The 20,675-nt window shown below is 48.7% G+C and overlaps 2 protein-coding genes across 6 annotated transcripts; one reads left to right on the forward strand and one right to left on the reverse strand.

Moving 5' to 3' along the window:
- Nucleotides 1-1,991: 1,991 nt before the first annotated feature.
- Nucleotides 1,992-15,113, reverse strand: LOC109503605 (hypothetical protein). Of its 5 annotated transcripts, none has more exons than XM_019840158.2 (3): nucleotides 6,736-8,251; nucleotides 5,301-5,446; nucleotides 1,992-4,587 (listed from the first exon to the last, which is right to left on the reverse strand). In XM_019840158.2, the coding sequence occupies exon 3, from the start codon at nucleotides 4,221-4,223 to the stop codon at nucleotides 3,126-3,128; it is 1,098 nt and encodes a 365-aa protein (XP_019695717.1). In that variant the 5' UTR covers nucleotides 4,224-4,587; nucleotides 5,301-5,446; nucleotides 6,736-8,251; the 3' UTR covers nucleotides 1,992-3,125. The 5 variants fall into 5 exon arrangements, with proteins under 5 accessions (XP_019695717.1, XP_019695716.1, XP_025154058.1 ...); XM_019840157.2 differs by having other exon boundaries at nucleotides 5,003-5,446; XM_025298273.1 differs by lacking the exons at nucleotides 5,301-5,446; nucleotides 6,736-8,251 and adding an exon at nucleotides 14,940-15,113.
- Nucleotides 15,059-20,141, forward strand: LOC105192644 (uncharacterized). Its single transcript, XM_011156914.3, has 5 exons — nucleotides 15,059-15,710; nucleotides 16,194-16,439; nucleotides 17,880-18,253; nucleotides 18,314-18,468; nucleotides 18,598-20,141. Exons 1-5 carry the CDS (start codon nucleotides 15,107-15,109, stop codon nucleotides 18,902-18,904), a joined length of 1,686 nt encoding a protein of 561 aa, XP_011155216.1. The 5' UTR covers nucleotides 15,059-15,106; the 3' UTR covers nucleotides 18,905-20,141.
- The last annotated feature ends 534 nt before the right edge of the window (nucleotides 20,142-20,675 follow it).

Below are 20,675 nucleotides of genomic sequence, written 5' to 3' on the forward strand. Positions count from 1 at the left end.
TCCATTAGACGCTTTAAAGCATTCCAGCTATGTAAGACGAAATCGTTGATCTCGTGTGTGAAGAAAAACGCCTCGAAGACTGTGAAACGTCTGGTGGATCGCATCTTCCGACTGCCGGCACGTAAGAAGCTAAGGACGATAGATTCGCTTTAGAGCGAGGAAAATAGAGCGAAGCGTAGTTGTGTCCAAGTTGAGAAACGACACGCGCTAACGGTAAATTCAACCGGCGAAGATGGTTTGCGAAGATGGCGAATCTGGCAAAAGGACGCGCGTTTCATATCCCACCAAACTCTGCCTCCCACCGAGATCGTCGCTTAGGTTGACGTTCCGAGTCCGAGAACAACACTCGGCGCGATTTTAAGCGATCTTAACAAACCGCGTCGTCAGCGCGACAGGTACAATTTTCCGTGAGGAGATCGTTAGTCGTGTAAAATATTAATCTTTTATCTCGGATACTCAACACGGATCCTACGTTGCCAGTCGCTGCGAAGCGATCGGCGACGAAGACACGTCGCGACCCGACACGTTTCCGTGACGCGCTCACGATAAAAAATTTCCGCGGCGATATGAAATATGGCGCGATATCGTCCGAAACGCGAATTCGAATCATCGGCGAGTTTGCGCTCGATGAAATCTCCTCGGGAAAATAAACGGCCGTGAGAGTTCCTCTCGCGGAAGCTTGCCGGTTCGACGTAATCTATGTATATGTGTGCATGTGTGGTGTGTGTGGTGTGTGGGCGCGCGCGCGCGCGCGCACATTTAGCTGGAGAATAGACGTAAAGCACAAGTAGAACGCGATCGAGCAATGTAACTCGCTGTAAAATTCCCGACGCAATCTCGACTAGACACCGACGGCCGGTCGTAGCGAATAAGCCAAGCGCGCGGAAACTCGTTGCGCTTAGCGCAAAACGCGTGCATCCGGTGGCTGCTGCGATTAGCGGACGCGGTTCGACTTGCTCGCGTTAGAACGCGACCGAGCGAAGACGCGAATCGCGCGGAACGGAATACCCGCGGCAAGTCCTGTGTATTTTTGCTAACTGTGCGATGTCGCTCGTGTTGCTCGTAATAACGAATAACAGAGAGCGTCGAGAGCAGCTTCGAGGAGTAAGTGTGTGATGAGAGAGTGAATGAGAACGAGTGGAGGACGAAGAGGAGAGAAAGCGTGAGAATCCCACAGGATGGGGGAGAAAGAGAGAGAGAGAGAGAGAGAGAGAGAGAGAGAAGGAGAAAGGGAGAGGCGGGAGAAGGTTATTATTTGACAGTTGAGTTATTTGTTGATGACGTATCCGCGAATGAGCGACTAGACTGATCGTTTCGTCAGAAAGGTGTCCACTTTGTCTGATGCTTGCCATTTGTTACATTTGAGCCCGCGGTAGCGATAAGCGGTTAGCGTTTTTATTCGATGGACTCCGGCCCTTCTTCCGCTGGTTCTTCGGATACGCGACAGAGATGTGAACATGTACAAAAGCGCGTGCTTTATTCTTGCCGATTAGATGTTAGTCGTAATTCCCGGACAGCCTGTTGATCGCGCCTGAGCAGCGTCGAGGTGTCCAATAATCAAACGATGTGTTCGCGATCGCGGGATGTCACCGCGCGAGCCATTTCATTCTGTCGTGCGTTCACGTTGCACGTTGTTAATTTATTTCCGCGAAGAATCACTCACACTTTTGCGCAGGTCAGTTGAACGCCTCGCTCGTCGATTGTGCTTTCTCGCTCACTCACACACGACCCGAGATTTGCGCGAACCTCTCGTTTGATAATTGAGCGTCGTCGCGATCGGCTTACTGACGTGTCGCTTCTTTCTTGCACCCAGCGCCGTTACGTCGCGCGCGGCAAGATCATTCGTTCTAGAAATCACAATCCAGGTGGACCAAGGACAATATAGAGAAAGAAGGAGAGGAAGTGAGATAAAGGGAGAAACGGAGAGAGTAGGGGAGAGAAAGAGAGATCGATCGAATCTACATAATAGCTATTATTAGGATACTCGTCGGTTGTCTATTTTCTCCGTTATCGGCCGCTCGAGAACGTAAGGTAACGTAACGTATACAGATGAAAGGCATATTTTATAATCCACCGGAAGCGGCAAAGAGTCAGGATTAGGGCGGTAGCTTAATGTCGTCGTAAGTGAATAAAAGTGTACCTTAAGGGCGCGAGCCGCGAGTCACAGCAAGTCCGGCGCGTCGTCGAATAAAATGTACTTGACAATGATTGAGAATAAAGGATGATTTTGCGAAGAACAGTCACGGCACGACGACCGCGGCTTCTTTTAAAATTGAGGCCTCGCCATCCTGTTTGCGCCATAATGCGAGTTGGCGTCATCGCGCGAGTTATTCGACGTGTGATAATTACATTCGAAACGGAGATCCTGCTGCGTGCACTGAGCATTACGATGTAATAATCAGCGACGCGCGAGCGATCGCGAAAGAAATAATAACGTTTGTCTCAGTACACTTCCAGTTTCTTTTCTTAGATATTCGCGCAATCTTCATTGCGCCACCCGTCTCTCACCGTTCGTCTGGAGAACTGTCGCCACGAATCACCCTGTATTTTTCAGTGCGACACTGCGAGGCAGATTTAACTTGTTTACGCGGACCTGGTATGAAAAATTATTGCTGCGACGTCGTTCCCTCGTGAGAGATCGATTCGTCGCACATATTTAACCGCTGGTAGCAAATGAGCTGACATGAGTTGACTACCGGCTGGATTTCCGCGGGATTATTTTTACGTTCGATTTGAGGTGGTGTCACCTCAAATATTCTTGGAAAAATAATGTACAGTTTTAGTACAGTCGACCTAGCATGCATACAAAGATTGTCTCTACCATTTCTATACATCCAACTACTATATATATATTTGTCAGACAAGTTTCGAACGTCGAAATTCTGAAGAGTTTGCGAACGTGTGTGTTGGTTTCTTCCCGTCATGAGTCGCTTTCTCAATTATTTATCGCGTCATATAATATCAAAAATATTTCGTATCAATATAGACGTCATTCTTACGCGACTAAAAATATCCTACCGTCTTCGGAGAAGAACGGATCGGAGAGAAGAAGAGGTATCTCTGGAAACTCCAAGTCTAATTAGTCTGTCGCAAAGAGAGAAATAATCTACCCCGTATTAGAGGCTTCAAACACTCTCGACAGTTCTGTGCGTTGCTTGATTGGCCAGAAACCTTTCGACCCTCTCTCGAAATTCCCTGCTAGACTCCGGCAAGGGTAGTCGCGGCCCGGCGAGGCATTGCAAGCCAGTAAAGCTCTGTAGAGTGTCCGACAGCCGCCGGTCGTGATCCAGAATGTCCGGTCTGGGTGCCGGGGGTTTCCTCTTCTGCAACGCCGGTCTCGTCGTCTTCGAGCTGGCGACGGCGCTGCTGTTCTCCGGCAGGCGGTTCATCATCCCGCGGAATGCGATTTTCGCGCTGAGTAGCGACCAGAAAACTTCCAGGAGAGACGCCACGAGGACGTTCAACGTCAACAGCACCTTGGCGTGCGACGGATTCTCGTAGCGGCTGCGCCAAAGAGTCTCCTCGTTCTTCAAGTCCACGGATGATCGCTGCGTGCCATTTGCCGCGTCTTCGTCCTGGAGAATTTCCCTCGACAACGTCGCGAGCTTCTCTTCCAACGCGAAGGACGCTTCTGCCCCAAAGTCGTAGCCGCCATTTCTGGCAGCGTCGTGGACATCGAGCTCGTCGAACTCGGTGTTCGTAGAGGTCACGTTGATCTCGTCGATTGTCCGGAAGCCAGGATCGTTGATGACGTTGAACGGGTTGTTCTTGGACAATGGTGCGGCGTCGTCCGCGCGAGTTTCGTTCGCGGGCTCCTCGGGGGGATGCTGGGGGTGAGCGGTGTCCAACACTTCCTCCAACGGCCACAGGGATCTGCCGGCGCCGGATGTCGCGGCGACGTCGAAGATCGTGACGACGAAGCAGAGGGTCGCCATCACGAGGGAGAAGAGGCTGCCGTAGAAGAAAATCGCGATGTTCCGGTCGATGTACCAACGCCGCCAAGCGAGGAGGCCCGTCACGAACGGCACCAGACACGCAACGAACAGGACCGGACCTTGCAAAGACAAGGCGAGGGTGCCCAAGAGGAGGGACAGCGCGCCGAGGCCGAAGTGAATCAACGACAGGCCGCCTACCGTCGACGCCGAGTAGCGACGCTCCGACGGGTACAAGGACGACAACGGCGGCTTCGTCTTCACTCTGATGATATACACGTTCTCCGTCATTGTCCTTTTCACGAACAACGCTCGCTCCGCGGAATCAGCGGCCCGCCCCGTCTCGTCCCAGCCGTCATTCACTCGGGAAAGGGCATCTTCCCGCGGCAATAAGAGATCGCCGACTCTTCAACGTGCTCGGCGCATCTTCTCGAGATCTGTCGTTCGAAGTTGGCAGTCGTAGAGTGTGACAAAGCGCCGAGACTCCTCGCACAAGCACAGAAACTCGGCCCGAAACCTCCGCTCTCGTCTCGTCAACTTCCCCTTCGCGTTTCTCTTTCCCGCGCTGTCACGTTGAAAGGCACACGAACGTGGTGAACGGAATGCGACGGCCAAGCACCGGGTGTCGCGCCGGGTTACAAAATCGAACTAGGAGCTACAAAAATAAAGCGAAGCGTCACTCGAGCAGGAATGGCTCCGCTGGTGTTCGGTCAAATGATATGTAGAAAGGGTTTTTGTATAACGAGCCTTTTACAGCGTGATATGATCGAACGAAGGCGAAGTTGGTGTCTTGATTTCTTATCGAATCAAGGGACTTGTTCTGTACTTGTTATTGTATTCAGATGTTTCCCGACTTATCCCGGATCCTCTTTGATAACGAGCAAAACCAGACAGGGATACGAAACAATCGAGATATTAAATCGCGCTTTGTCGCTGTGGAAACAAAATGCTTCGTAAAAATATAGTTGCGAGGATAAAGACGGAAAATGAGAGGGACCGTCGACCGCAAATGTCGAGTGACGAATTTTGAGAATATAACGTAACGCGTTTCTTAACCAACAAGGACTGACCAGGAAATTGTTGGGAATGTACTTCGTCGATTTTGACGCGTGTTGCAGAGCGAATCGAGGTAACCGGCAGGTGCTTGACTTCTTACGTTTCGGAAACTCGCGTTCACATTTATTTCCTCGATAACACTATTCGTCGTGAGCCAGATATTTCCGGGGATATTTTAGACTCGCAAAAATTTCATGACGTTCGGTCTGTAATGTTCGTTTCGCGTCTCTCTTATTCCGCTTATCGCGCTCGCGTCTCTTGCAGCTGCTCCGCGAAACGTCTGCGAAACCGGTCAAAATCGGCGAAGCGCACTTGAAAAGTATCACCCCCTCTGCTTCGTATTTCCTCACAATCTCGGCATCTCGTCCATCTAATTAACAAGATACCAAAGACCACACACCGTATTCGTCCCAATCACTGCGCGCGATTCGATCAGCTTAAAGCCCTGCAGAAAGTATCTACAGACGTATCGGGTGAGTGCAAAAGTTCGTGCGGAGTTTCAATAGATGGAGTTATAAGCGTCGTAAAGTGTTGTCATTAATACTTCCATCTAAATATTATATAACGTTGGAAAGGTGACGTCTTCAGCTGTTATTAAAAAAAAATCATTTGTTTTCATACAAACTGCTTCGAGAAATATCACTTTAAAAATGAGTATCGATAAAGTGCATTTACGGCATGTTATGCTTTACAAGTTTCGGAAGGGAATAAACGTTGCCGCAGCCGTAAAAAACATTCAGCATGTTTATCAGGATGAAGCACCAGCTAAACGAACTGTGGAAAAATGGTTTGCTAAATTTCGGCGCGGAGAATTTAACCTTGAAGACGAGCCACGCTCTGGTCGACCTTCTGACATTGATGACGATGTTTTGCGTACTTTAGTGCTCAATAATCCGCGAATTTCAACAGAAGAAGTTGCTACAGCACTAAACGTTGACCGATCAACCGCTTTTCGGCGTTTAAAAAGATGGGATTCGATTTGAAGCTCGATATATGGGTGCCCCATTTGCTGACCGAGAAGAACAAAATCAAGCGAATTTCTGCAGCCGTTTCTTTACTCGGGCGGCTCAATAACGAGTCGTTTTTGGATCGACTAGTGACGGGCGATGAGAAATGGGTCCTCTACAACAATGTTCAGCGCAAACGGACATGGAAACAATCAGGTGAGCATGGTGACGCAATGCCAAAGGCCAGTTTGCACCCGATGAAGGTGATGCTCTCTGTTTGGTGGGATTGCAAGGGCATAATCTATTTCGAGCTTCTCCCCGCTGGCGAAACGATTGATTCGGACAAGTACTGTCGCCAATTAACCAATCTGAATCGAGAAATAAAAGAGAAACGTCCGATTTTGTCAAATCGCAAGGGAGTCGTCTTTCATCACGACAACGCCAGACCACACGTTTCGAAAAAGACGCTGCGCAAACTGAAGAGCCTGAAATGGGATGTCTTAACGCATCCACCGTATTCTCCTGATATCGCACCATCTGACTATCACTTGTTCCGGTCATTGCAAAATTATTTAAATGGAAAAAACTTTGACTCTTTGGAGGCCTTAAAAAACGGCGTCTCTTCGTTCTTCGAATCTAAACCGCGCAGTCTTTATGATCGAGGCATCCATATGCTGCCAGAACGTTGGGAAAAGATTATAGAAAACGATGGAGAATATATCATTGATTAAATAAAGATTTTTGTTTGCCTAATCGCTGTGTGACTTACTCACAAACTCCGCACGAACTTTTGCACTCACCCAATAGATGGAATCGGCCAGAAAGTAAAACACCACAGATGCGAAATCGCGAGCGGCCGGAAGCAACGACACGTCCAGGATCAAGCAAATAAGAGAGCGAAGGAGTCTGCGCGATCGCGGTGACTTTAGCGCCACTCATTCGCTCATTAACCGGAGACACGTAACTCGCGATCGGGTTCGAGGAAGGAGACGGATTCGCGGAGAACGTTCGAACGACACTAATTCGACGACGACGTCTACGCGACGGCGGAGCAGAAGAAGTCCAGGCGACTTCCGCGCTGCAACACAGCCGGCCGAGCGAGCAATTATCGTAACCGCTTCTCGTTCGACTTAATTGAAATTCACGCCCGCCCCCGCGCGCGCGCGCGGCTTTCCGCGGCGAGATAGACATCTTGTGCAATTTGCGGCTAACAATCGCACGCTCGCTCGTGACAGAATCCAGCCGGCTCTCGCCAATGCGGAACGGTTCACACGAACGACTCTCTGTGACCGATATTTTTATCGCGAGCGGCGGAAAGCCGGGCGGCTTCGAGGTCGAAGGAGACGCGAAAATCGCAGCGCGATTCGCGCAGAAAGCGAGTCGAACAACACGGGGCTTAATGAGCTGCGGCAACGATGCGGCCGCGCTGGATCCTTCGCTTTCCTCTTGCTCCTATTTTTTCTTTCTTTCCACCAGCGTGTCGCGGTTGCGCAATCGACGATTACGAGATTGCCGCGCGGTTATGTTGCGAGCAGCACGCCCTTGTTTCCCCGTCGCGCTCGTTTTCACGCTTCGTATTAGCACGTTCGACCGTGCGAATCTTCAGTGAAATTGCCAGCGAATGCGCGCGCCGAGGGGGATCCGAAGAACGCGCTACGAAACCGTTTGAAAGCCGTTTGAAAACTGTCTGCCTCATTGTGCTGCGTCCCAAGCGAGCCAAGTTACATCAAAAGCGCGATCCTACAACAGCCTGACTACTACGTCGATTTCCGCCGACTGCCGCAGAGGCCTAACGCGGGCGATTTAATTATTGAAGATGCGGCGTACTGATAAGCGTAATCCGAGACGCGCGGGTGTCTTCATCTGTCATCGTCCCCGCCTGCGAAATTTTCCGATTTTCCGAATGCAGCGGGATCGTTATGAGATCCGTAAATCTGTGTCAACCGCAGTCGATACTCCTGATTCTTACGTGTTAATCGCGAGTGAAAACTCTGTACGTAACGTAACGAGACACGGCGAGGGGGTATCGCGGTTTCACCGGCGACCGTCGCGGCGTTCGACTTACGAGAGAGCGATGAAATTTCGCGGCGGCTACGTTCGCTACGGCGCTAACGACGAGGAGGAAACGTGAAATTGTTTGGCGAACGGCAATCGGCAGTTTTTGCAATACCGTCTCTCAGATACGGTGAGCGTAAATCGTGAGCGTTATTCGCTCGGACATATATAACGTTGCAACGTACGTTGCGCGACCGATAGCATTCGCGGGATTAACCCCCAATGACGACTCATCGACATTATTCCCCGTGGAACAATGAGAAAAGAAGCGGAAGCTGGCGGTGAGTACCATATTTTCCAGGGACACGCACGCGGGCGAGAAGCAACGAAGTATCGTGCGAACTCGTTCGAAGGCGCGGGGTGCGAGTCTTCAAGTTCGCGGCGACCCCGCATCTCGACTCTTGTCCTTTCGATTCGCGAGCGGACGTGCGGACGCGATCATTCGCGGGCAACGCTTGAATGGCGACTGAACTAGTACGGGGACTACAGTGCTCGTTGAAGTCGCTACGAAATATCGTACGGCCCTCCCACGCAGCCGACTCGTAGTGAAAGGGACAGCAGAAAGTCAGTGTTGGACATGCACGTACCTTAGACTCTAGAGTCTTAAGCCCCGTTCACAGCGCCGAGACGCCGAGCGTCTCGCGCTCAAGCGGCAGTAATGATCTTGGCAATGAGAGCAAGATCGCATTACGTCCTCCTTCACGTTCGTTACATCGTGCGTTTCCTTTTCGTCGCGCAAACAACACGATGTCGGTCGTGACGTAAAAACGAAATCGGTTTCTAGAGCAGTTTTTAGAGAGCAGGCGAGAAGAGATTGTCGCTGCCGTGTATATCGCCTTGGCGCGATGTAACGCGCCATCATTTGCGATCACATGCGAAATCACGTTGCGCATTACTTCACAAGTAAACGGTCGATGTTGTTGCTTCAGATCGTTCGACAAGAATTTAATGAAAGTCTGCCTACTCTACTCGAGTGTGAACTCAACGCAGCGGACTTGTACAATTACGCGCTTTTCGCGCAATAAGACACTATGATCTCGCGCTTCTTTTGCTTCGGTAAGGATAATTTTTCGTCGAAGCGGACAGACGGCCGGAGCTTCGTCCGAGATTAACAAGTTATTTAGCGAGACAACTGTACAGGACTTGTGTGTGTGTGTGTGTGTGTGTGTGTGTGTCGATTGTGCGCTTTTAAATTATAATATTTTCGCTCCTTGCACCCTCATTGTGCTCTTATATTCGGGCGATATTTGCGTCGCAACTTTCAAGAGACTTTTCTCTTCAGATGGAGGACATAATTTCCATGTAATTCCGTCTAAAGTGGAAATAATTGCGCGTAATTACGTATACAACCTTGTCTTCAAATTTTCTTCAGCTCAAGGAGGGGCTAATTAAGGAGACGCTGATAATTTCAGGCAGCAACGCTCTCGATACCGAGAGACACGTTTTAATCTTTATATGCGCGTTGTCTCGGCGCGAGCTAACACTCGCCGATGTGATTTCTGGCGATCGGTGCTCGCTCGATCTCGCTTGTCTCTCACGAAAGCGCGACCCTTTCCCTCGGTATGAAAGTCCCGTTATAATCGAAGGTAACTCCCAGAGAGCGAACGTATCCCAGGGTCTTCGTTGAGAATCGCGCGCCGAGCTAACCTTTATTGTTAGCCGCGGAAACACGTGGGCCCTCCTCGCGCGTGACCTTTTCGTTCGATCGCCGCTGAAGAGTCATCCGTAGATTGCGTTACAATGGCATCCGTCGACGCGCGAGGAGGCAGCGTCTGCGGTCTTTCGAGCGCACGTCGATACACCTCGATCAAGGCTTCCTCGCTCGGCGAGTAATTACGTTGCTCTCGTATGCCGCATTAAAACCTGCCTAATGAACGGAGAAACGAATAAGGAAAGATCTTTCTCTATAAAGAGTCGCTTTGGATATCGGGGTCGCTCGTTATAGCGGCTGTTAAGTGAGATCGATCACCGTGCTTATTGGCCGTGATAGCCGAAGAGGCCGTCTCGCGCACGTCCGCCATTCTCGCGAATAGCGGAGAAATTTTGATTAATACAGCCGATTCGGCGTACGCCGGTAAAAGTTACGTTAACTCGCTCCCGCGGCGAATTTCCGCGTCGGCCTGTTTTGTATTATACGAGCGTCGAATTTCTTTTCTCATGTCCGCGGCATCGATAGAGCGCGCCGAGTGTTTTCCACGCGCGGAAAAAATGTTACACTGTAAGAAATAACGTGTTAAGTGTAACATATTTCATGTGTCTCGAATCATTCACTCTTATTCATGTGCATAATTTAACATACAGCAAATATGTTAAGATGTAACACGTATAATATGTAACAAATTAACGCAAAAATTTAACATTCGGATACCGTCGAGAATCACAGTTTGTGTTAAATTGACATGCAATGAATGTTACTTCAACATTTGGGAAAAGTAAGGATCTATGATTTGATGAAATGAAAATGTTAGATTGATCTATTAGATTAATCTATGTGTTAAAAATCGAATCTTCACCAGACCATAAATGTTAACATTATACATTTAACACAAGATAATTGTTATAAACTGTTATAAGGAAAGTGACACATTTTAGGTGTTTTAGGTGACTTCAACATATAAAATATGTCATAGCAAGAATTCATGCATTTACATATAAATTGTGTTATTTTAATACTTTGAAATGTCATTTTAACACTTGAAAATAGATAATCTTAATTTAACACAAGAAAGTCTAGGTAACACAACAACGATATGTTAAATTAACACACGACTGTGTAAAAAATTTAACACAAAACTTTCTACATACAAATAATTTTAACAAAAGTACGAAATTTTTTTACCGGGTACAAGAATTACGTTGGAATTAAATTTCTCCTTGCAACGTCATTCGCAAAGCTAGACTGATGTTGCGATATTATTGCAAACGGTGGTCAAAAAAGAGCGAAACAACGAAGAAATGACGTGTGGTAAAAAGTCAAACCTGCGCGCAACATCTCGAGAGAAATATGCTGCATCGCAAAATCTTTCGTCGCGACTTTATCTGCATTTTCCCCGAGATTTCTCTCTTGGTAGTCCTCCAGGTACGACGGCACTTGCGGGGTTAATGTAGAAGCAGAAGTTCGCCAGCCATCACCGACGTTTGCCCGACACCCGATTGATTATCGCGTCCTCTTTCGCTCGATTTCTCACAGGACATCGATCGCGTCACGCACGCGATCGGTCGCCGCGGCGTCAAGGCGAGCCGAAGCAGTCGTATTAGCGCCGTTCGGTAATTAGAAGGACGATCTCGGGAAAGTACAGCTCGGAGAGCAAACAGCGCAAGAACGAGCGGGAGGAAGGAACTTTCACGGCGGCTCGCCGCAAAATCGCAGCCGCCGTCGATAAATCGCTCATGCGTGAACCGCGACGCGCTTTCCGGAGCGCCGCTCCGGGCGCTTCCGGCAAGATCGATCTGATCGAGAGCTCGCTCGAGAGCGCAAGATCGCCGGCGCGCATCTCGGTTCAGGACGGCGCAGCGCAGCGCGGCGCGGCGCGGCGCGGCGCGGAGAAATCGGATCGGATCGTTGCGCGCGACTTGGCGCGACGCGCGACGATCACACGCGCGATCGCGCCCGTCGAACAGATCGGCGCGTTTAACGCGTGACGACGCACGCGTCGCGTGCGGCCTGTTCTCGTGTGTTTACCGCTCCGTTGCATTACTTAAACGTTGCATTACTCGGTATCGCGTTTCGCGTCGCGTCGAAGCGTCGCGATCGCATGACGCGCTGGGACGTAACGATTAGTTTGGCGAACGAGTCGCCGCGACCTCGCGGGCCGCGAATCACGCAAAGGCGGCTGGCGTGAATATCCTTAAAGAGACTGGAGAGTCAGATTGCTGAAAAATCGTGCTTGTTTTTGATAATATTTTGTGACGAACTGAATAAATGTGCAAGAATGAAAATTTTCAGGTACATTTATACAACATATGAAGATTAGAAAAATGTTGTTTATTAACAAATACTCACATAAATATACGATATATATAGCTGAAATATAATCTCCTTTTTGTTTCAAGTTGTCGTTTTTGCAGTAATATCTCGGCTCTCGACGGTTCGATCAGAGCGTATTTTAGCTAGAAATCTTGAGGTGGCTTATCATTATCCGATGAGCCACTATGAAGAAATCAAACAAAATTAACAAAATGGCAGCTATTATTAGAAAAAAATCCAAATTTTTCAGTTCTTTTACAACAACAAAAATTAATATCTCGAAATGAAATATTTTGACGTAATTGTCCATGGTTCATCTGAGAGCTAGATGAACAAATATTATTGCTTTAAAATTTCAAATCGATACGGAGCTCAGTTTCGGAGAAATCATTGCAAAAAGTTGAACAATAAAATTTCGAGGGAAACGCGTTTAAAATTTAAGTGGACATATATTTATATGAGTATCTGTTAATGAACGAAATTTTTCTACTCTTCTTAAGTTACATAAATATATCTAAAATTTTCATTCTTGCACATTTATTCTCAGTTCGTCACAAAATATTATCAAAAACAAGCACGATTTTTCAGTAATCTGACCCCCCAGTCGCCTTAAAGCCTTGCTCGCTCCGGGACCGCGGCTGTTTGCGAGACGAAATCTTGGACGTATCGCGTGAAGTCAAGGAGAACTTCAATAGTGCCCCCCTCCCACCACTTCCGGTATCCCAGCTCGACCGCATCGTATCTACATATCTTGGTGCCATGACTGTTGATTTCCAGAAAAATCAGCAACTCAGGCAGGATAAATGCAACAGCTAGACTGTACTCGATGAATGCGGTTATCGCCGGTGTATTATCCTCTGGCATCGCCCAGCATGACTGAATTGCCGATTTTTCTCGAGAGAAGAACGACGTTCATGGTGAAAATGAGAAAAGTACGCGGACACTCCACGTATCGCGTATATTCACCGGTCGGCTTCATTCATGAGGAAAATCCATCGAGAGACACCGCGCGCGCGGAAACGTAGAGAACGCCGCGAGAGCTTTTCCGGAAGAAAGGCGACGCGCGTCCGAGAAGCGGAAAGCCGCGCGACCGGAAGTCGCGCGGACGCCTTGATTAGCGGTTTAAGCGTAAAAATACACCAATCATGGGGGAAGGGGAAGGGGAGGAGGAGGAGGAGGTCCGGTTTCTCCCTGACTCGCGCGAGTCGCTTTTTCCTCGCGCTTTCACGCGCGTCCGCCGGCTAAGGCCCCGAAAAAATGGCGCGCTCGCGAGCGAGCCGTTCTGACTCCTTTCGTCGTTCGAGAGACTTTTCAGCCGTTAGCGCGCTCACGCTGAGAGCGAGCGAGAGGGCGAGCATGAAACGGTGTGTGTTTTCGGCCGAATTGCATTCGTGTTGGAGCAGCTGTTGCTGTCGGGGCACGCGTCCCAACGGTCGCGGCAGCTGCCCAGAAAATCCATTACGGTGTGCTCACCCTGAGCTCTCCCGCTCCCCTTGCGACGACGAATATCACACCGAGCACCGAGCGCGCGCGCGCGCTCTATTCCGGCCGTTACCTCGCCACGTCGTTCTATTTTTTATTTATTCGTGCGATTGTGCAACGCCCGTAATCCGATTCGGAGAAACACGAGATCGGGTCCGATGCCGCGAAGACGCGAGTCCACGAGACACACGATGCGACCGCATGGCTGATAATCGATCTTCGACCGTTCGACTTTTCGTTTCGGAAACTACAGCGGAGAAAACGGAGTCCCGTCGTTGTTCGGATAAAATATTTCGACTGCTCGCGCAAGCAGAGTCAAGGGCGAGTCGGAGAGCGCGCTCGTCGCCGCGTCAGCTATCGCGAGAGTTTCCGCGGCCGCGAAAAATCTCGGCGCGTCGTGCACTTGCCTCGAAGTTTCCCCAGAAGACGACAGGCGAGCTCCGTCACATTCACAGCTGGCGATGTAGAATTTAAATTACCCGATCGCGACAGCAACGGCGAAAATCCTCGGCGCAACGCACTATAGCCGAGGAAGGGCCCCCACCTCACGAAGGGACACCGGGCCCGTATTACGTGAAACTCCGTGACGACCCTCCCTTCATCTCCCCCCGAGCGAGTGCGCATACACAGATACGCGAGGAAACGCATGGCGAAACACCCTTGACGCATCTGCTGTTAAGGGAACCCGCGAGGCAGTTTATCGGCAGCAACGGTCGCGATCGCGTCGCGCTGCTAACGGAGCCGCGCGCGCCTTGAACGGACATCCTGTCGCTGTCTTGTTATCATTACGGCGTAATCAATCGTTATTGCACAAAGCGAGACTCTCTCTCTCTCTCTGTTAAGATCGCCAGGCGAAAGATACCGGGTGCGACGTTTCGGTCCAGCCGACGCTCTCGACGATTCGAAGACCGCGCTCTCCGCAGAAATCTCGGGCGAACATCCTGCGAACGTCGCGCGAAATTCGCGCGTGAAGGATGCCGGAGAGAGGACTCGCAGGCTGATGACACGCGGGGACTCGTCTCGTTGCCGGCGCAAACTACCGCGAGCTTTGGGAACTCGTTTGTCGTCGCGTCTCCGTGTCAACAGTGACCGATCGTAGTTTCCGCAAAGATTTCGGCAGCCGTTCCGCCAACGGCTGCCGCTATTCGAAGGACTCGGCAACTGCTGTGCCTTTTTGTGTTAACAAAGTGTCCGCGCGATCGTCCACGGTGCAACAGTTTCGACAGAGGGTCGTTTTGCGTGAGTCGCCTCTCGAGTTAGAGTCCTGTCAGATCCTCGACGACGAAATCGCGCCAGAAGGTCCCTCTCTGATCTCACCCACGTGGATTGGACGAAAGTCGCGGGTGATTTCGCGACGGCGAGTCATTACTCGCCACCGGGCGGCCCGTTAAACTTCGATACGCGTGCACGAGCTCGTTCGCTCAACAGCGACCTCGGGCTCAAACGTTTAACTGGCGATTTGCCTGCGCGATAAGCAGCACACACGAGCTTCGTACTCACTTCGGATTCATCAGCCCGGCCGATTTCTCTTCCGGGCGAGATCTCTCTGCGCGGCTTCACCGATGCCGGCCGCACCGAGCTGACGTTACAGAGTTCCTCCCGCGCCTGCCCAACGTGAGGATCATCCGCGCGTGTCGTCCGATGAGTGATACCTGCGAGTGACGATCATGGCTCAGGCACCAGAAACGACTCCGGTGCATTGCTACACCAACCCGTCGTTCTGCCGGCAGTCGGAGTATATCCCGGACGACCAAGCGAGCAACGGCCTACCGCCGCCGCCGCAGTTCCAAGGGAATGACGACTTGCCGCCTCCGCCGCCGCCGCTGCAGCTGCAGTATTACGCGGGCCAGAGCAACCCGGGCTTCCAGGAGCCGCCGGAGACGGCGGGCGTGCGCGAGTCGCGCGATCGCTATTGTTACCTGGACGATAACAGGCCGCTCACGCACAGGCGCTACGCCAGTCTTCCGGTGGAGGAGCCTCGCGTGACCTACAGCCAGTCGTCGCGTTACGAGTACATCCAGCAGGACGACGAGCGCGACCGGTTGACGCGGAGGGGCTCCTCGAGGTATGAGTTCATTCCGCAGCAGCAGGTGCAACAACGTTCCGCGCCGTCGACCAACCAAGACGATCGAGGAGGGCCGCAGACGCAGACCTGTCGCGCTGCTAATGCCGGTAGATACGCGCTTATACCGGGTGAGCAGGACTACCAGGACGAAGGCGCGCAATGGAGGATCGTCCAGTCAGCACCGCGGCACATCAACACTCCGCAGGGTAATTTCTCTTCTTCCTCTTGCCGCCTCCCCCCCCTCCCCCCTCCGTCAAGTCTTCGTCCTGAACTTCTATCCTCTTTCTGAGCGGTGAACTCCTTGTCCCAAAGATTGTTAATTATTAAACATAATCTTGTCATGAGGAAACCTTGAAATAGTAACTTCCTTATCACAAGGCTGTTTTATGCCGGCCATAAATTTATATATCACACATATATTTTTTTTATTATAAAAACGAGATATAAAGGACAGCTGTACTCCCCTTCCATTTTCCACAGGCATGTCATCTTCGTCTAGCTCCTTCCAGCAGGAGCTAGACAAAGATCGAATGTGACTCTGTAATATCCTTTTCGGATGTAGCCTTCGCAGCCTTTCGCGGGGCGCACAGTCTGTGCGTATAAGTCTATAGTCTGTGTATGCACATGCAGACATGTACGCGAGTGTCCTTCGCAGGATCTCCGATACGAGTGCCTTTATTTTGTAACAGGCCGTTACAGCAGAGTACCCCTGCAGGAGGAGAATCCGCCGGCGCTCCCCGAGAGAAATGCGCAGGAGCTCTCGACGTCTCCGAAGAACAACTTGGCCACGCAGAAGCTGCACGAGATATTGGCCACGCCCAGGAAGCCGAGATCCAGGTCCGAGGAGAGAACGCTCTCGCCGAGGAGACACCACTCTTTCAACCGGACCAGCACGCCGCAGAGGAGGGCGCTTACTCCTGGCAGCTCCCCGAATGGTCGCGAATTTATTATTACCGCGTTCTTCTCTTCCTTAATCGCGCTCTTTTCTTCGAGGGTGATAAGTAACGTGCAAATCGGACAGTGAAAGTTCCCTCGGGGAATTGATTGGATCGGTGCGAAAACTGTCGTTTTGCATGGATGTCATTGTTATTACTGTAGCGACATCTGAAATAACATTTCAATGACACGACAAAAATCGTTCTACATAGATGGCATTATTATTGTTATTGTTGTGTTGTTTGAGTGACCAAAAGATCTGTTCTGTGGCCGTCGACATACACAGGATGGATGTGACAGAGAAAGAGGATCATACTTTCTGAATTTCTTGAGAGTGAAATTACTGAGAGCGAGCGAAAATTTACTGGAAGCGCTAATGAAAATACTCGCCACTCGCGGAAAATGCAAGAATGAATATTCAACTCGAACCTACACGAGTTAATGTTTCAATCGATTAGGGTGAATCTCTTCATGTGGAGCCGGATTCTCTTCAGTTTCGAGTGAAAATATTCACTCGAGCGACTCAGGCTGGAAAACTTAACCCCTTGACCGTGGAGGCAGAAATGTATACTAGTCGTGCCATTTTTGTGTTGGAAAAAATGTCGAATTTTCTTTATGATATTTTTATAATAAGGGTTTTTGAGGTCGCTGAATCCAAATTTGATATTGAAATTCCGAAATTCAAAATGGCGGATCCAATATGGTGGGTCAAAATTATGAAAATAATCGGATATTTATGAAAATGGGTATCTGCATGTTTTTGGGGTCGCAAAATCCGAATCTGATATCAAAATTTTTAAATTAAAAATGGATCTAAATTTTGAAAATCAGGTTTTCATGATTTTTATAATTTTGACTCGCCATGTTGGATCCGCCATTTTGAATTTCGAAATTTTGATATCAGATTCGGATTCAACAACCCCAAAAACATATAGATACCCATTTTCATAAAAATCCAATTATTTTTATAATTTTGACTCGCCATGTTGGATCCGCCATTTTGAGTTTCGAAATTTTGATATCGAATTCGGATTCAGCAACCCCAAAAACATATAGATACTCACTTTCATAGAAATCCGATTATTTTTATAATTTTGACTCGCCATGTTGGATCCGCCATTTTGAATTTCGAAATTTTGATATCAAATTCTGATTCAGCGATCCCAAAAACATATAGATACCCACCAGTATGCCAAAAACAATAGTTTTACTATTTTTTTTCTTCGATGCGGCTATACACGTCATCCACAGTCAAGGGGTTAAGAAGCCTCTTCTCTGTCCAAGGCAGATCATTGGAGCGTGGAGCCCGTCGATCCTATGTTACATCCTTCGTTAATCTTATTATCATTATTATTGCTTTACCTTGTCGACATTATACCGTTCGTCGCATCTCGATAATGTTCCTAACGTTAACGTCAAGCGTTCATTTCCTTCCTCAGATCGCACCTTCAGTCCAACGCGTCTGACACCTCAAGGCACACCGCAGAGCCGAACCTTCTCGTTCGCAGGACCTCAGACGTCGACACCTAACAAGGAACCGTCAGCTCGCAGATGCCTCCCCTTGCAGGAAAAGCCATCGCGACAACAAGACGTCTGCCCAGCCAGCAACTGCGGCCGGCTTCGTTACGTGGGAACCGCCCCGGTCGACTTGATAAACATGAGCCACAGCGAGCCGCCACCCCGTTACGCTTACATGGAGAGCAACTTGGAGTCCATGCCAATGGTGTCCGGATCGCCTAGGTATCAGGTGATGCCTGCTGACCAGAAGAACTACCAAAGCGTCGAGAGCGCGTTCATGGCTCGTACGGCCGTGGTAAGAGACCAGACAGGCAACAGAAGACGAAATGATCCTTCTGACCACGATTTCTCGCAGGTGCCGCCGTTATCACCGCCCAACAGCGACGCGAATACGACCCTGGCGAGCGGCGCGGAAAAAGGAGACAGGAAGAACGCGCCGTTCCTTTTGATACTGGTCGGCGTTTTAACCTGCGGCCTCGCCCTATACTTGTCCTGGTCGCAAGGAAGAAGGTAGAAGTCCCCAATTCTTCGCTTCTTTCACTTTCTTCAGCTTCTGCGGCGTCACGTTCACGGGCGAACGTCAAATTTCCATTTCATTTAATCGCAGCAATTCACGCAATTTGACGAACATATTTTCAGGTACTACTTCGACAGCGCGGCCGGCTGCGGTGCTTGCTGTACACTAGCTGGCGCGTGCAGGAGTCTACGAAGGACTTGGACAGGACTCGGTCTAGCCGGACTGTCGGCGTTAAGCTGCGCGGGCCTTCTGCTACTCGCCGTGAAATCTCCGAAAGATGGGACGCCTCTTCACGACATCACAGCTGGTGCTTTGTGCGGTGTGTCGGTCTTGGGAGCTGGTCTGGCACTATTGGCCCTTTTGTCGCCGAGGTGCAGCCTCGGACGTCATCGACGAGTGCACTCTTGGATACCCCGATTCTCCCCTTAGCATGTTAAGCATTCTCGGCGGTCACCGCGGTCGTTTGGGAACACAGAATAAGTAAGGGTAGGCAGGCCAGGCGTATCGCGGAAGTGTCTTTTCGTTGGGAGGAAATGCGAGCATCGCTTACCAGCTGAGACAAATTCTCTAATATCCCCCGTTTCACGAACAAAAGAAAACGCGAGTAGACACAGATGTAACATCACCAATCGACCCGTGCAAGAAGTGCAGCGTATACGAGGACAGGCATTTTTCTTTCTTGCGCCTCTTCTCTTTTTTCAAAGCGCGCTCATCGAAATGAAATTAGTTTTCAACAATCTGAAATTTGTATAAAGGATAAGTCATTTATAAATGTAAGCGCGTTCATGCGTTCATGATCGCGTTTACTGTATAAGTGTGGAAATTTACATTTACGACTCATGATGTAAAATGAGCCGAAATGTATGAAGTTCTTCAACACAACACGCACTTTCTTCACGTCCACGGATGCTTGCGTATACACACGCGATTTTTCTATCTCATTATTAAAAGTTAGCGTTACTCCAATCTATTCTGAAATGCATGAAACTGTATAATAAGTAAGAATAAGCAATACTTGTGTTCTTATATTAGAAAATAATAGTCTAGTGTGCCACTTTCTTCTGCATAATATACGCTGTGAAGGATGTATAAAATTATAAATGTTTTTGCATAGTGCAAAGTACACGCAAAAATAAATTGTAGCATCGCTCAATATGTTACGGAAATGATAAACAAATATTTTTTTACGCAACATATGATAATTTACGCGATGTTAACGTATGAGTTATAGAATTTCGTACAGCTCCAACGATCGCCTGATCAAACATACGTTCGGGCTAGGACTATCTCACTCAGTGTATAATATCCTTAGTTAAATTTAAGACGACTTTAGACATAAGATCTAACTATGAATATCGCCCGCATGTATAATATCTATATAACATGGAGCAAATCAAATGTCACAAATTGCATAGTTTATTTGAAACCAATAAAAATAAAACTGACACAGACATGCGCAACACTCCGGCAGAGTCTTCTTTTTCCTGACGAATTCAAGTTCGACGAAAGGCGGAGTCGACGGTGAGGATATTCGTTATCGTGGTTGCGCTAAGAAGGAAGTTAAGCTGCGTTTAGTTGTCAAGCGTCCGGTACGTACAATATCGAATTTATTCAATAACGAGTTCTCAAAATAAAACACGATCAGAAAACTTTTACAAAAAAGTAATTACGTACAAAATCGTGAGGTGGTAAAAATATAAAACGAAAAAAAAAATACCTATATATATATATATTTGTGTGTGTATATGTGTGTGTGTGTGTCTTTTATGTTTGTCTTTTTTTGTAACAGATTAAAGAGCTGGTCAATACAGTATTCACGATGAGTGAGAATTATTCTGAAAATTGTCCGCTGAAAAAGGGAGAGTTATATGAAATAGTGATTATCATAACAGAAATCGACTTTTCTGATGAGTGTGTTATATTTATGAGAAAAACATCGTTCCACTTTGGTGAGAGTTCAAAGTATCATGAAGTGTGGCTCATCTGCGTCATATTAATATGTACTACAATGTCCGCAGCTTTTTACTTTTATAAAAAATAGCTAAAAAAGTACATTTATTTAATCTGTAAGATTAATAGATCTGTAAGAGGAATTTATCATGTAATTTATGTCATTTATATAATCTTGTTTTACGATATATAATGTGTTCAGTTTTAATAAAAAGGGAAAATAGTAAATCTTTATAGGTAAAATATTGTA

This window comes from Harpegnathos saltator, unplaced genomic scaffold, assembly GCF_003227715.2.
Source record: "Harpegnathos saltator strain DR-91 unplaced genomic scaffold, Hsal_v8.6 scaffold213, whole genome shotgun sequence".
Classification (NCBI taxonomy): Eukaryota; Metazoa; Arthropoda; class Insecta; order Hymenoptera; family Formicidae; genus Harpegnathos; species Harpegnathos saltator.